At 32.0% G+C, this 14,769-nt stretch overlaps 1 protein-coding gene across 1 annotated transcript; it reads right to left on the bottom strand.

The window, feature by feature from the left end:
* Positions 1-9,522: 9,522 nt before the first annotated feature.
* On the bottom strand, positions 9,523-13,767 carry LOC105113278 (auxin response factor 18-like). The gene is made up of 4 exons (XM_011009381.1): positions 12,872-13,767; positions 11,625-12,754; positions 10,140-11,059; positions 9,523-10,021 (listed from the first exon to the last, which is right to left on the bottom strand). The coding sequence occupies exons 2-4, from the start codon at positions 12,750-12,752 to the stop codon at positions 9,949-9,951; spliced, it is 2,121 nt and encodes a 706-aa protein (XP_011007683.1). The 5' UTR covers positions 12,753-12,754; positions 12,872-13,767; the 3' UTR covers positions 9,523-9,948.
* Positions 13,768-14,769: the final 1,002 nt, after the last annotated feature.

Below are 14,769 nucleotides of genomic sequence, written 5' to 3' on the forward strand. Positions count from 1 at the left end.
ATTCTTCATCTTCTTCATCTTCTTCTCCTTCTTTTTCTTTATTATTATTATTATTATTATTATTATTGTTATTGTTATTGTTATTGTTATTGTTATTATTGTTGTATTATTGTCATCTATAATTTTTACAATTAACCCATTTATGGTTCGACCCCGATCTTATCGGATTATTTATTGCTTCGACACTCCTGCATTTGGGAGAAGACATCAATTTTTTAGTCGTGTCAATATTCATTCATTCTCGACATTTAACTTATTATTTACTTTCTTAATTTTATAAGTTTCTTCATAAAGGTTTACATGCACTATAAACTTTGTCCTTCTTAATAGGACATGTATAAATAAAATGACCTATAACTTTATTATATTTATTTTTAGGGTCATATGATTGTTTAGCTTTAATAAAATAACTATTTAAATACTTTTAGTTCTTTTTTGGTTGGTAACCTAAACCTCTTTTGTTAAACACACATCTTTAGCTTAAAAACATAGTTTTTAGAATTTTCGAGCTTTGTGTAAATTTAACTAAGGTTGTGTTTAACTTGTTTACATTTTCTTTTAAGGATTTGGTGTATTTATTTTCATTTTATATCTTTAATATTAAATGATATACTTTACAATAAATTTTTATACTTATAAATATTAAAGTCTCTAATTAATTTCTAACATTTTATTTTTCTTGCCTCAAATATTAATTAAATAAATTGATGTGTTTTGAAATTTAGTTCAAATCTTAATAGATAATCACAAACTTGTTACAATATCCATTAATTGATTTTTATATTTTTCAAAGTATGATAAAAATCTAATTTTTATTTATTATTTTTTTATAAAATATGCATGAAAAGTTTTAGAATTTAACCATATGCTTACAAATAAAAACGTATTTTGTGTATTTCTTAAATAAGGATTTTTATTTTATTTTTCTAAAATCTTGAAGAAAAGTAGATAATTTTAGTACTAATTTAGTATCTTATAGTGTAGGTATAGAGTACAAATATTAAATGAAATTGATTAAAAACATGCTAGGGATCCACACAAAAAATACTTTTTTTTCTTTGATAAATTCTAGTCTTCCAAACATGGAGTTAAGCTACTAAAGGTTTAACTTGGTCACGTGAAATGGGCCTCCCAGCCTAGCCCAAAACCGGTGCAGGCCTTGTCCAAAAAAACATATAGGCCTTTACTTTGAAGAAAGTCGTGGCCTTGGTGGAAAAACAACGGGCTATGGGAACATTCAGCCCACTCATTTTGAAAAAAACCTTTGGGGAGTCTAAACTATAAACAGAAGGCCAAGGCAGGATCTATTTCTAGGAGATCAAACTAAAATGGTTTTTTTTTTTAAAAAAAAAAAAAACCCAGCATCCTTCATGTTCCAGCAACAAAGGCATCTTTCCCTCCAATAAAAAAATTAATTATAAAATAATTTTAAAAGATGTAATTAATAGATTTAAAATTTATTTTTTAAAAATTATTAGTTAATTTTTTATAAATTTTAAAATCATTAAAAATTTATATAATTATTAATTTCATGATTAATGAAATTACTTTAAGATACGCAAAATAATATCACAATCATATTAAAAAAAAACACGGCATCTTTCATGTTCTCCAGTAATAAAGGCATCTTTCTGTCCAATAAAAAAATTAATTATAAAATAATTTTAAAAGATGTAATTAATAGATTTTAAATTTTTTTTTTAGAAATTATTAGTTGAAGATCCGCAGACAAACACCAACACTCATATTAATTAAAAAATAAATTAATCTTAGGCATCATTGTTAACAAAACCATATGCTTACAAATAAAAACGTATTTTGTGTATTTCTTAAATAAGGATTTTTATTTTATTTTTCTAAAATCTTGAAGAAAAGTAGATAATTTTAGTACTAATTTAGTATCTTATAGTGTAGGTATAGAGTACAAATATTAAATGAAATTGATTAAAAACATGCTAGGGATCCACACAAAAAATACTTTTTTTTCTTTGATAAATTCTAGTCTTCCAAACATGGAGTTAAGCTACTAAAGGTTTAACTTGGTCACGTGAAATGGGCCTCCCAGCCTAGCCCAAAACCGGTGCAGGCCTTGTCCAAAAAAACATATAGGCCTTTACTTTGAAGAAAGTCGTGGCCTTGGTGGAAAAACAACGGGCTATGGGAACATTCAGCCCACTCATTTTGAAAAAAACCTTTGGGGAGTCTAAACTATAAACAGAAGGCCAAGGCAGGATCTATTTCTAGGAGATCAAACTAAAATGGTTTTTTTTTTAATGAAAAAAAAACCCAGCATGTTTTTAATCATGTTCTCCAGTAACAAAGGCATCTTTCCCTCCAAAAAAAATTAATTACAAAATAATTTTGAAAGGTGTAATTAATAGATTATAAATTTATTTTTTAAAAATTATTAGTTAATTTTTTATAAATTTTAAAATCATTAAAAATTTATATAATTATTAATTTCATGATTAATGGAATCACTTGAAGATACGCAAACACCACACTCATATTAAAAAAAACGCAGTATCCTTCATGTTCTCCGGTAACAAAGGCATCTTTCCCTCCAATAAAAAAATTAATTATAAAATAATTTTAAAAGATGTAATTAATAGATTTAAAATTTATTTTTTAAAAATTATCACTTAATTTTCTATAAACTTCAAAGTTATTAAAAAATTATATGATTATTAATTTTAACTACAACTATTAGTAATTGAAGATCCGCAGACAAACACTAAATTAATCTTAGGCATCATTGTTAACAAAATCTTTGCGTCAAAAAAAGAATACTAACGTTAACCAACAAGACCAGAGAAAAGGATGCAACCTTGGTCTTCACAGAACAGCACAATAGGCATGTATATTCTTATTCCACTCTTTCAAAGATCATTAAATGCTAACGTGAGAATGGAAGAACAGCATTAACAGAGGAAGGAACTTTACTGCTTGATGTTTTTTATAAAATAGTTCTGTTTTAGTCTACTGTCTCCACACATGCCATTGTATCAACACAGTATGACTCATTAAAACCTTCAACGTTATCATGTGAATGCAGTGACCAATATACCAGCGAATTTTCCTCCCATAGCTCGCATCTTTATTTTTAACAAAACAGAGAAAAACATATAAAGATATGTATAAGATTTGGAATCCAGAGAAAGGACGAAACTTTTATACCTATCATGACCTGTTGCCTCGACAGAAATCAAATGCTGGTGGAAAGAAACTAAGATTCGCAAACGTCTCAGGATCTCTCATCTTCGATGGTAACTTTTCACCTTCAGAGTGTATGAAAATGAAATACCCCTCTGCTCTAGACCTTTTACTGCCAGCGTAATATGACTCATATCAATTCCTTTTCTTTTTCAATCTGACAAGAGCAAGCACTGGGTTTATAGAGTTCTTAGAAGATTTTCTAGCGGTCGACCTGTGATCACCATTTCATCTCCTCCCTTCATGCAATCATAGTACAAGGGCAACTGTCAATGATGGTCAGTCGGGGTGTGATTTTAGCTCCTTGTGGTAGCACGTTCGATGCTGTAAAAGGGTTGTTATTTGCCTGGGTACGGATGCAGAGGACAGGGTGTGAGGGTTACTTCTTTGTCTAGTGTAGGGGAGGGATGAGGGAGGTTAAAATGAATAAAAAGGGCTGCCATTTTTGTTGTTACCGGGGGAAAGGTTGACGACACTGTATTTGAAAATGGCGCCATTCCTGCTTTTTTTAGACAAAACGACATTGTAGTAGGAAAAATGTGGTGTTTTATTTAAATCGAAACTACATCGTTTTGTTACTCACATCTATTTAAACACCCTTACTTCAGCTTTAGTCCCTACACATTTTAAATTCTGCGATTAGCCCTCTTGATTGAGTATAATTCCCCGGATTTTTCTCAATTTCTCCCTTAACAGTTTTTTATTAAACCCCTAGTTTGGTGATCCTTGGTTCTAAATTCCTTTAAATTAATTTTTAATTGATCCCTAAACTTTAATTTGTTTATAATTTCATCTTCAATTTTATCCAATTAAGTTTTTAATAATTAAATTTGGTTCTTTAAAATTCAAATCTTCTTAATTAAACCCAAATTAAGTTTTCAAACTTAATTTCCACCAATTAAGTTCTTAATAAAATTAATTTGATTCATTAAAATCCTAGTTAATTTGTTTAATTATGGCATAAATTAATTAAAATTAATTAAATATTTAATTAGGCTAATGATTAGATCCAATCAACTTATCAAAATCTAATTATGTTCTCAATCTTAATTTTTATGCAAATTCATTCATCTAAAACTCACTTAAATTAACTTTGAATTTACATTGTTTTTCACATTTAAATCTTTCAAAGGTGAATTTGAGTTTCCAATATTATCAGAGATGTAGTTTGCTTTTTCCATCTCTAATTTATTCATATAAATCCTATTTCAAATTGTTCTTGAAAATGTTTCAATTTTAATTTTTATATTATTATTTTTGTATTATTATTATTATTATTTTAAAAAATAAAATTATAATTTTGGGAACCTAAAATTGGGTTATAACATTTATCCTTTTTTTACAATATTTATGATAAAATATCTCATAAAAAACTTTAGATAATAAGTTTGTAAAGAAAAAAAAATATGAAATTTTTTTAAAGTTAGGATAAAAAACATCAAAAGGAAATTGTGGACTTACTGAATCAAAAGGTGATTAATCCTTCTTAAAGTGATGAGATATCCAAATATATCTCTAAGAATGACATATCTAACAAAATTATTAGAACAAAAGCTCAAAAACACACTATACAAGTGATACTATCAAAAGCAATATCTAAGAGAGATAACAATAAAATAACACATTATTAGAAAGATAATTGGCTTAAAAATTCACTCTAAATGATAATAATGCCAAAAATACTATTTAAAGGAGATAAGAGCTAAACAATATATTATTTGAAAAGTGAAGGTTCAAAAGCACGTTCAAGGTGATAATGCTTTTGGCACTATCTAAAGAAGATAGGAGCCAAATGATGCACTATCTAAAAAACAAGGGTTTAAAAATACATTTAGAAGACAATAATATCAAAAACAGTATCTAAAAAAATAGAGACTAAACAACATACTATTGAAGATCAAGGGCTTAAAACGCACTCTAAAAGGTGATAATGCTAAAGGTTTGGGTATTAAGGTTAATAATCAAACTATTATTTAAGGTTTTGTAGACTAGAACTTTTAGTAGACATGAATTTATAAAATAAACTTATATTTTATGTAATGCAATATGTTTTTTTTATTGTTACAGAGAAAAAAAATTTGACATATATGTCCTAGCAAAACAAAAATTTTTTTGACATATATGTCCTAGCAAAACAAAAAAAATAATAATTAAGGGATAGTCACATAGACTTTAACAAAATAGACCAAACGAGTCAATCTAAGTTGCTAGGTCCAGCAGTGTCTGACCTTTGCTTCTTCTATTTTTTTTTTAATTTTTTTAACTAATGATGTTTTATGGTTTTTTCTCTAAATTTTTTTTAACTTATATTTAAAATAGTAACCCCTCTCTTTTATTTTGTTTAGAGATCTTTTAAATGACAATTATTTTTTAGTTATGCTTTTAAATTTGAAGAGTTATTTTTATTTAACTATATTTTTTAATCTTTTGTATGGATGGACTTTATTTTTTAAAATAAAAAATATATTTTTAGATAATATTTTTAATACTTGCAACCTTTTATTTTATTTAATTAATTTAATATGTGTCTCTATTTCTATTATTATTTGCTTAAATAAATAAAAATTATTTTAATAAATAGATTTAACAAACATAACCAAGTAAATGTTCTATTTTTTTAGATTAAACGTTTTGATGTATATATTTTTCTTGATTTTTTAAGTTTTATTTTTAAATATAATTAATAATTTTTTATTTAATTAATTATATAAAAAAATAAAAATATCCTGCTGTTGCAGCCCTTCAATTGTGAAGGTAGTTGCCCCAAGGTCATGCACCCCATGCACCATGCCCTTTAGCCGTGACTTGGATCCTTCAAGCCTGCCTTTTATGTTTATTAATTTATGTTTCGTAACGGACAGGTTGTTGACTCCGTTCTTAAGCCGAGTAAAGCTTCGTGGGAAATACCGCTACTGCCCCCCACGCTTGCAGTGTCTTTTCGAATATCTTCTAGGTAGAAACCATGCCACATATGGTGGAAAATGGGTGCAGAAAACAAAGGTAAGCTCAACAAGACAGTGCTTTCGGTTTGGTTCCCTTTCCTCTTCCTTTGTGCTTTGACCAACTGTGCATGCTTGACTAAACTAAGGGTAATACTACGCATCCTCCCACTAAATTGTGATGATAAAACAAAAAACAACTACCAAATATATAATAATTTTGCTACCAAAATGAGCAGCTGGCGTGATACCTTGTCATCATGCTGAAAACTTTGACCTAGATCAAGTTCTCATAGCAACATGGCGTAGTCATGATGGAGGATACCAAGCTGATGATCGATGAAGAGTACCATAATTTCTTGTTTCGATGTGGAATTGATGCAAATCTTACCATATATATATATATATTGATTTTGGAATTCTTGCTTTGCGAGGTTTTCTATAATCTTGATTTCTTGCTTTGCGAGGTTTTCTATAATCTTACAATTCTCTTCATTTTGAGGCAACAAACCTTATACTCGTCAAAGTATGAGATTGGGATAGGGTTTAACTGGCATGTCGTCATTATTGTTTTCTAATTACAAGATTCAGATTTTAGATCTCGTAGTTCTTGAATACAAAGGAAGAGGAAAATAAAAAGAAAAAAAATACAGGGAAAACATTATTTCACTAGCAAGACAAACACGAGGCCGATAAAAAAGATTGGTGGTGGTAGAAACAAACACCTCAATTAATAATAATAAAAAAAACACAGAAAGAAACAAAAGAGAAACGTTAATGAGACGGTATCGAAAATTCACACGATCCATCTAAGGATGATGTCACCGAGAGTGGCTTGTGTTCCGGATTTTGTTCTTTGTCGTTGACGATAGATTCAAATTATGGTTCTTGCTTTTCACCACCTTAATTAACCACCCCAGCTATAATTACGTGCGGCTATTAAATTATGCATTTAGGACTTTCGGGCTGTTGAATATTGTAAGCAAGAGACATTGATGGCTAGCTTGTTGCCTTCTTCAACGAAAATGTTTAAGGATATTTACAGCTAATTGAAATGAAATATATATATATATATATATATATATGAATTTCCCATCTATTAATAAAAAAATAGAAGATTTTTTTAGCTCCATTTAATTGAAATTTGAGATTTTAACTCAGAAGATTTTGGATTTAATTCATGGAAGAGTTGAGGAGGAGAATCCACTTTGTATCTCGAGAACTTCTCTTGAAAAAAAAAACAAAAAAGATTGCTGTTGTTTTTAGAATTAGAATTTATTATCATTGTGCTTTGCAGCAGTACTGTAAATTTCTTCTCTCAAGAGTTAAGACTCGCCATTCAAAGGCTCAAATTCTAGAAAACTAAACCTTAAGTGGAATAGTACTTGATGACGCTAGAAAAACTTCGTTTGAACCTCGGTTTTTTTACAGATAATATCAAGTGGAGATGAAAAACATCCTCCTCATGTATGAGTTGTGAAATGAATAATAATAATACACTAGAGAAAAAAAGAAGGAAAGGATTTATAAGTTTCTAAATCCATTCAAACTAAATAGAAAGTAGGCTCGGTTTTTACAAGTAGAAACAAACCATAAAATTAAATTTGGTTTAATCACGATCAAAACAAGTTCGAGTGTGTCAAACTAAACCCAAAATAGACAATAGAGTTCGGTTTGATCCCGATCAAATAGAACTTGTATGGGTCAAATGGAGCATAAAATGAATGTGATTTAATTTAGTTTGTTCATATTTAACTGCAATTAATCAATTAATCAAGATCTAATAAAATCAATCCTAGCCTAGAAATAAACTCAATTAGATTTGGTTTGACTGAATTCAAAACAAACCTGAAAAGGATAAACTCAGTTTCCAGCCTACTCAAACTTGTGCTATACCTTTTTTTTTAATCTTTAAATTCGTATTATGAGTACTCTAATAGAGTAAAATGGAACTAATAAATTTTCGTTATAGAGGAAAAAAAGGGGGGAAATTTCCAAAGATTTTCGTCTTCTAACTTGTTATCAGCTCTATCTGAGTGTGGGAATCCAAAAATTAGAGAGAAAACAGATGAAGATTATATATAAGAATTCCACAAAAATAAATAAAATAAAATAAAAATATCTAAACCAAAAAAACCGAGGGCCCGGGCTTGGAATCCTCGGCACAACAGTCTTCTCATTGAAACGCGGCAACACACGCGATGCTCTTGCTTGCTGACGTTGCCCACACGTGAGCCTATGGAGAATTAATTGACCTTTTGAATATGATAATAATAATAATAAAATAGTAGTAATAGTGGGGGCCTACTCGCGTGGTCCCTTTCAGTCCCACGTGTGGTGGATTAGGTTATAGACTTTCAAGGGAATGAAGTAAATCTTTATTATTATTATTTTCCAGCTACTTGTTTTGTGTTCTGTTGCCCTTAGAAGGACAGCAATTTGACTTCCTTTGGTGACATTTATGTATGTTCTAGAATCCCAATGCTAATAATATTTATTAATGTCTAACAGCATCACGTAATATCTAGCCAATCCAATGTTCCAAACTCCCCTGCGCTTATGCAGTATCATCTGAATCCCCCATTTGTGTTCTCTAAGACATGAAGATCGCTGCTAGGAATCGAGGATGTCTTCTCTGCTTGCAGCTTAGCTTTTGTTTGTATTTTTTATTTGAAAATGTATTAAAATAATATTTTTTATTTTTAAAAAATTATTTTTGACAGTAAATTAAAATATTAAAAAAATATTAATTTAAAATAAAAAAAAATCCTGTAAAAATGTATGCAATCATGAAACTGGGGACCATATCCCTGAAACATTAACCCGTGCTTGCTATTAAGCTGTGATTAGACACTTAACAACCTGCTTTTGTTTCGAGTCATCTACGCAACAAGGTGATTGTCTAAGATGGCTTTTTGTTCTATCCATCCCCTTTTGGAGCTGAATCATGATTTGCTTCAAGGACGAACCTTTTGCTTCTGTTTTTTCAATTTCTTGCTGGCATGAAATTTGCGTAGAAGTCTAAATCCCCATCAGAAATATGCTTCCTGGTCAAAGAGAACAGTCAGAATACTTGCTGGCATGAAATTTGAGGAGGAGTCTAATCCCCATCTAAAATATGCTTCCTGGTCAAAGAGAACAGTCAGAATACTTGATGCATGTTCTTCTTCCTGCGTAGCAGGATACTTTATTTGTTCTTCGAGTGATTATTATATTTACTTTATAGCCATTGCGCAACTGTCAAAAACTCTGTAGAAGGACAGTAGCTCCGAATTTGATGTCAAAAGATTAATTTGGTATTTCTCCCTTCCTTTTTTCTTCATCCAATAACAGGGTCGCTTTCTTCAAGTCAAGCAACATACAGAAGACATTGAAGCCCAAAAGAGAACGCTGGCATTGCATCATTTGCCTAATATAGGACAACGTTTTCAGAAGGCGTAATTCATTCCACCCAAAAACACCTTCGTTACAAGGACCATATCCTTTTAAAGACTTGGATTCATAGCACTAGCAGGACAAGAAAAACAAGAAAAAGGAAAACTGGTAAAGAAACCGTGCACAAAAAATACTGAATTCGACCATGACAAATTGGGAATGAAAGCAAGTTTTGAGATCTACATTCTCCTTCTTCAGAAGGAATAGAGACAAGAATCTAGGAAACTTCAACTGAGAAATCCAAAAATTAGATCAGAACACCTCCTCCCAGAACTTCTTGAAGGGCACAAGGTCAGCACAGGAACCAAGGAGTACAATCAGCCAGCTGTACAATTTGAAACCAAAAGGTTTATTCCTTCCTCTACATTCCTCCTACATTATCACTGCCTGAATCTGTCACAATTGTCAGCCTCCTCGCTGTTTTTGAGAAGTTGCTGCAAGAAATGAACCAGCAACAATCATTCTTATGGGAATGTGCACAATTGCACTCACTAAGTGAAAAGGCCTCAGAACAAAATAACCAATAGAAGCTAAAAAGAAAACGAGTCACACCTGAATGGTTCCTCGCCAATGTTTTTGGTAATACCATTATCGTCACGGTAGAGCAGATTGCTAAATTTCTCAGAATTCCGTAGGCCAAACATGTCAGCCAGCTTTCTATACAATTCTTCATAAGACTCAAGCAATTGAAGGTCAAGGGTGCGACCTACATCTTCTGATTCGAGGAAAACTTTGCAGTGACCAATCTCTAAGGATTGCTCATTCTTTCGGTTGTTGTTCTTATTCCATTGCAATCCTTCACATGAGGAATGCTTTGAAAGGCCTCGATGAGGAAGAGTGGACACAGATCCCTCAGAAAAATTTTCCATTTTATCTAATTTTCCTTCAAAAAAACTATTTCTAGCAAGAACTGGCGAGCCAGTATTATTAGAGCAGCTACGAGAGATATACTGCTCAGCAACTATTCGTTGACCAAAAAGTACAAGCTGAGGTATCTTCACATCATCAGCTCTCTTTGAAGTCTGGGTAGAATGTGACATGGTCAGCTCACAAGAAACGCCTTCGTTCAAGATAGGCTTTTGAATGGTTTGGATATTGGAGGCTTTTGTGAGTGAAGCAGTATGATCAAGCAATGGCGGGAAACCAGCCCGAAGTGGACCTGTATGCAGTTTATTGAGGTTGAGATCTGATAGTGGTAGACCATAGTGAGCATGCCTGGCTCCCTGCATGCCAGCAGGAACGTTGTTGGGTAGAAAACCAAAGGGACTGCTGGGCTGAAGGAGGTTGCTGGAAAATATCGGCATTGGAAATTGACCGTCGATGGGAAAATCCGGGTGCTGTGGAAGTCTCAACTTCTTTCTTGGTGATGAGAAGGGGGACAAATGGATGGCAGACATATGTGATGCCAGTTCCACTAGCCACGGGCTAACACGCTTCACATTTTGAAGCAAATCAGGCTCATCCCATGTAACCTACAACATACAAATAAGAAGTTCCTATTGATTAGTATCTGCAAAATGGAAATTCAGATATGGAAGTATCACGTGCATGATAACATAAAAATCATCCATCCATTGATGTTAATTTAAAATACCAAGTGAAATATTCTTTAAAGTGTTCATTCAACTCAAATCGAAAGACAGCAGTCTAGATAACTATCAACTTCAATAACATTACTTTACACAAACCACAACGCAAACAAGTCTAGCACCAACATCTCGATGCATAAAACTGGTAGCCTTTTAAATTAATGCTCTCCTGAAACAGCCAAATCTTGCAGAGTACTCGAGCATGATGACATCCTACCCCATTAGTCCTTTCATTTGAGGTTTATCACAATATCAGTATCTACCCATTAGTCCTTTTGTTTTGTAAACTTCATATTTGCCTTAATGGCATAAGAATAAACATATGGAACTAGAGAAAACCCATATAGAAAAAGATATCAACTACAGTGGTCATGACAAGAGTAGTTTTCTTAAAACTAGGATAAACTACTCTTTTTCAGTCGTCAAAATTACGTAGAGATGACAATACCTGGAGAAGTCTCCACGGTGAACCTGGCCAGCAAAGAGGATCAGCATCTTGAACAGAACAAACAGTTCCCATGAACCAACTAATCCGAGAAGAGTCCTCAGTTTCAAAGGCCATCTTGAACCGCATCCCTGAACACCACCGGATCTGCATTACTGTTTTTACCAAAGAGGCTTTCACAAAGAACTCGGGAGTGTTGGCTCGAGGATAGTAAACAGTCTCAAAAGGCAGTCCATTTGCAGCAAGAACAGCAGCCTGAATAACCGATTCAGCCCTCACTTTCCCTCGCCCCATCAAACTTTCATTTGATTTCGAACCATTGCCATTCCCCCTTCCATTCTTCATCATCTTATGTTCATCCTCCCTCGAGAACGCACCAAATCCCCCATAAGGCACTACAGGATTCCCAAGAGCAGGATTCCACAAGGACTCAGGTCCACCACTGATCGCCCTCTTAGCTCTTCGAACACCGACGCAAAGATCTCCATTCTCCGCCCTCAAAAACACAACAGAATCACCAGCAACAAGCTTCTTATGATTCACAAATGGGCTCCATCCAGTTGTCAAAAGATGCCTTCTCGGTGCCCCTCTATAGATATGCCTACACTTCCATGTCTCACCGTGAACATCCTTAGCAAGAAGGGTCTGCACAGGCGGATCGGCTGTGTAATCCAATCGTGGAAAAATCATCTCTGCACAGTACCTTGGCACGGAGAAACCTCCACCATTGTTTGCATCAGATTGAGTCAATGTCTTGGCAAAAGAAACCGGCTTCTTATTGTCACGTGCGGCTTCCTTTTCACCATTAACTGCAACTTCTTGGTCATCCAAATCGATTTCATTAGAGTTAATTGGAACCAACCTTATTTTAGCAAAGACCTCGTCAGTTTCCGGGTCAGCCATGAACTTGATAGCTGATACTTTGCATAGAGTATGAGAAGCACCTGGCAAGTTCCTGAAATCAACAGGCTCACACGCATGCTCGGCATGGCCTTGAGGGAAGTAGAAGACCTTAGAATTCACTGCCGGCATTTGGACCATGCCACCGGCACAGGCATGCCATAACTGAGAATCTAAGCACTTGTCAGCCTCCTCTTTCAAAATCTCTTTCGCTTCCATAAATGTTATCATCTCTTTAGTAGTAGCCACAAAAGTACAAAAGATCAAACAATCAGGGATTTCTGGATAAAATAAAAGAAAGTACAGTCCAATCAAGAGAACTAAAAAGTATAGTCCGACAAAGTTATTACCTCAAAAGGCATACACTATGATCAAAAAGCAGGAGAGTCAAAATTTGAAGAATCTTTACTTCTGCTACATAGAGAACAAGGAGTTTTTTCCTTCCCCACTGAGATACACGCTAAATTCTGGTTCTCACAAGCGGCAGCAGCTGTATCCAAAACTGCGATTTCAATTCCTAGAAAATCTCAATATCGTTGAAGAAACGAAGCTGCTCTACAGGTAAGGCTCCCTCATCTCTAAACCCCTTTTCTTTGCAACTCTTTCTGCAGTTGTTGAAACTAAGAAATCAAGCTCTTGTACAGCTTGTCCAAAACGATTGGATTGGCATAAAAACCAAGGAAGTTTAGACTAAAAGTTGAGTTTCCAGACTTCAAAAAAAAACAACCCAACCCTGTTCTCTCTCCCACGGATTTTAGAAGCTGAAAGGAGAAGATATCAGTAACTAACGAAACAGAGACAACTATCTCAGCATATCCTCACAATTCTTCTGCTAAATTTAGCAGACAAAAAAAGAAGTCTTGAAGTAATCCTCCAACAAGAGTCAGTCTTCACAGATTCAACCAAGAAATCATGGCAGTAAAAGAAGCAGATAAAAAGGATATCATCGAATAAGCAGAAAAGATTTTTTGAATCATGCAAGAGTCCAAAGAAAGACACAGACACTTGCTTTGCAAGAACAGGAAAAGGGCAAGTTTAACACGCACCCAATAAAGAAAAAAAGGCCGAAAGGAGTGGTAGCAGTAAAGTAATTGTAGTGGATATAGAAGTCCTTCATGTGTTTCTTTTTTCTATTTCATTTACCTTTTTATTCGGATCTGAAGAGAACTCTGCGTATCCTCAGAAGGCAGGAAAACAACAGGGATCTTTAAGGAGCCTGTCCAATTTCCCTTTATTTTTAAGTTTTGATTATTACATTAAAACATTTCTCCTTAAATCCCTTTTCATTATTCAATTCAAATATTGTTCTTTGCTTTAATTTTTTTTATTTGGTTTAAATTAATATTTTTATATTATTTTAATAAATTGATATTAAAAATAATTTTTTAAAAATAAAAAAATATATTTTTAATATATATTTAAAAAAATAATTATAATTATAATTAAAGTGTGTTTGGAACCACGGTAATACAAATCATGTTTTTTTAAATTTTAAAAATTTTTATTTAAAATAAAAAATAATTTATATTTTTAAATTATTTTGATATACTTGTATCAAAATTAATTTTTAAAAGTTAAAAAAATATTTTAATATATTTTTAAATAAAAAATATTTTAAATTATTATCACTATTATAATCTTAAATATATTATTTTTATATATTTTCACCAAGTATTAGAAGAGGAAGCCAAGACAGCCCTCAACTACATTGTAGCCCTCATATAGACATTGTAGACACCTAATTTAGTCCTTAACTTATATATTCATTTTTAATTAAGTCCCAAATATAAAATATTTATCTGTTGTATCCTCAATTCATACATCACTGCGCAATAAGAGACAAATGCCTGTCATATATTTATTGATGATTTTATCCTACTGAAGCCACCAAATATCTCATGTTGTAGTTAGTTTTACTTCAACATTTGCATTGTCTTTTTTTTCTTTTTAGTTAAGATGTAAGACAAAAATTAATTGTTATAGAAGTTGAATTATATATTATTTATAGCTTTTTTATACCTTTTTCCTATGAAATGATTAAGTTAGATGATACAATTTCTAGTAACTTTTAAAAATGAAGAGTAATTAATAATTTAATTAAATATACAGACATAAATACATCTGTTTTTTTCCTACTAAAATATATTTTTCTAATGAATGATCTAAAAATATTAAATTTAATTGGATGAATGAATTAAGATTGGATAAATGAGAGATATAAAATAATCTTGAGATGATAAGAAAATAA

This window comes from Populus euphratica, unplaced genomic scaffold, assembly GCF_000495115.2.
Source record: "Populus euphratica unplaced genomic scaffold, PopEup_1.0 scaffold404.1, whole genome shotgun sequence".
In the NCBI taxonomy this organism is placed as follows: Eukaryota; Viridiplantae; Streptophyta; class Magnoliopsida; order Malpighiales; family Salicaceae; genus Populus; species Populus euphratica.

Bases quoted from the DNA above. Each gene is read 5' to 3' on its own strand.
- LOC105113278 (XM_011009381.1), bottom strand. From the start codon at position 12,752: ATGATAACATTTATGGAAGCGAAAGAGATTTTGAAAGAGGAGGCTGAC. The intron at 11,060-11,624 runs GTATTGTCATCT...TGTATGTTGTAG, and splicing joins CACCGTGGAGACTTCTCCAG to GTTACATGGGATGAGCCTGA. The intron at 10,022-10,139 runs GTGTGACTCGTT...CATTTCTTGCAG, and splicing joins ATTGGCGAGGAACCATTCAG to CAACTTCTCAAAAACAGCGA.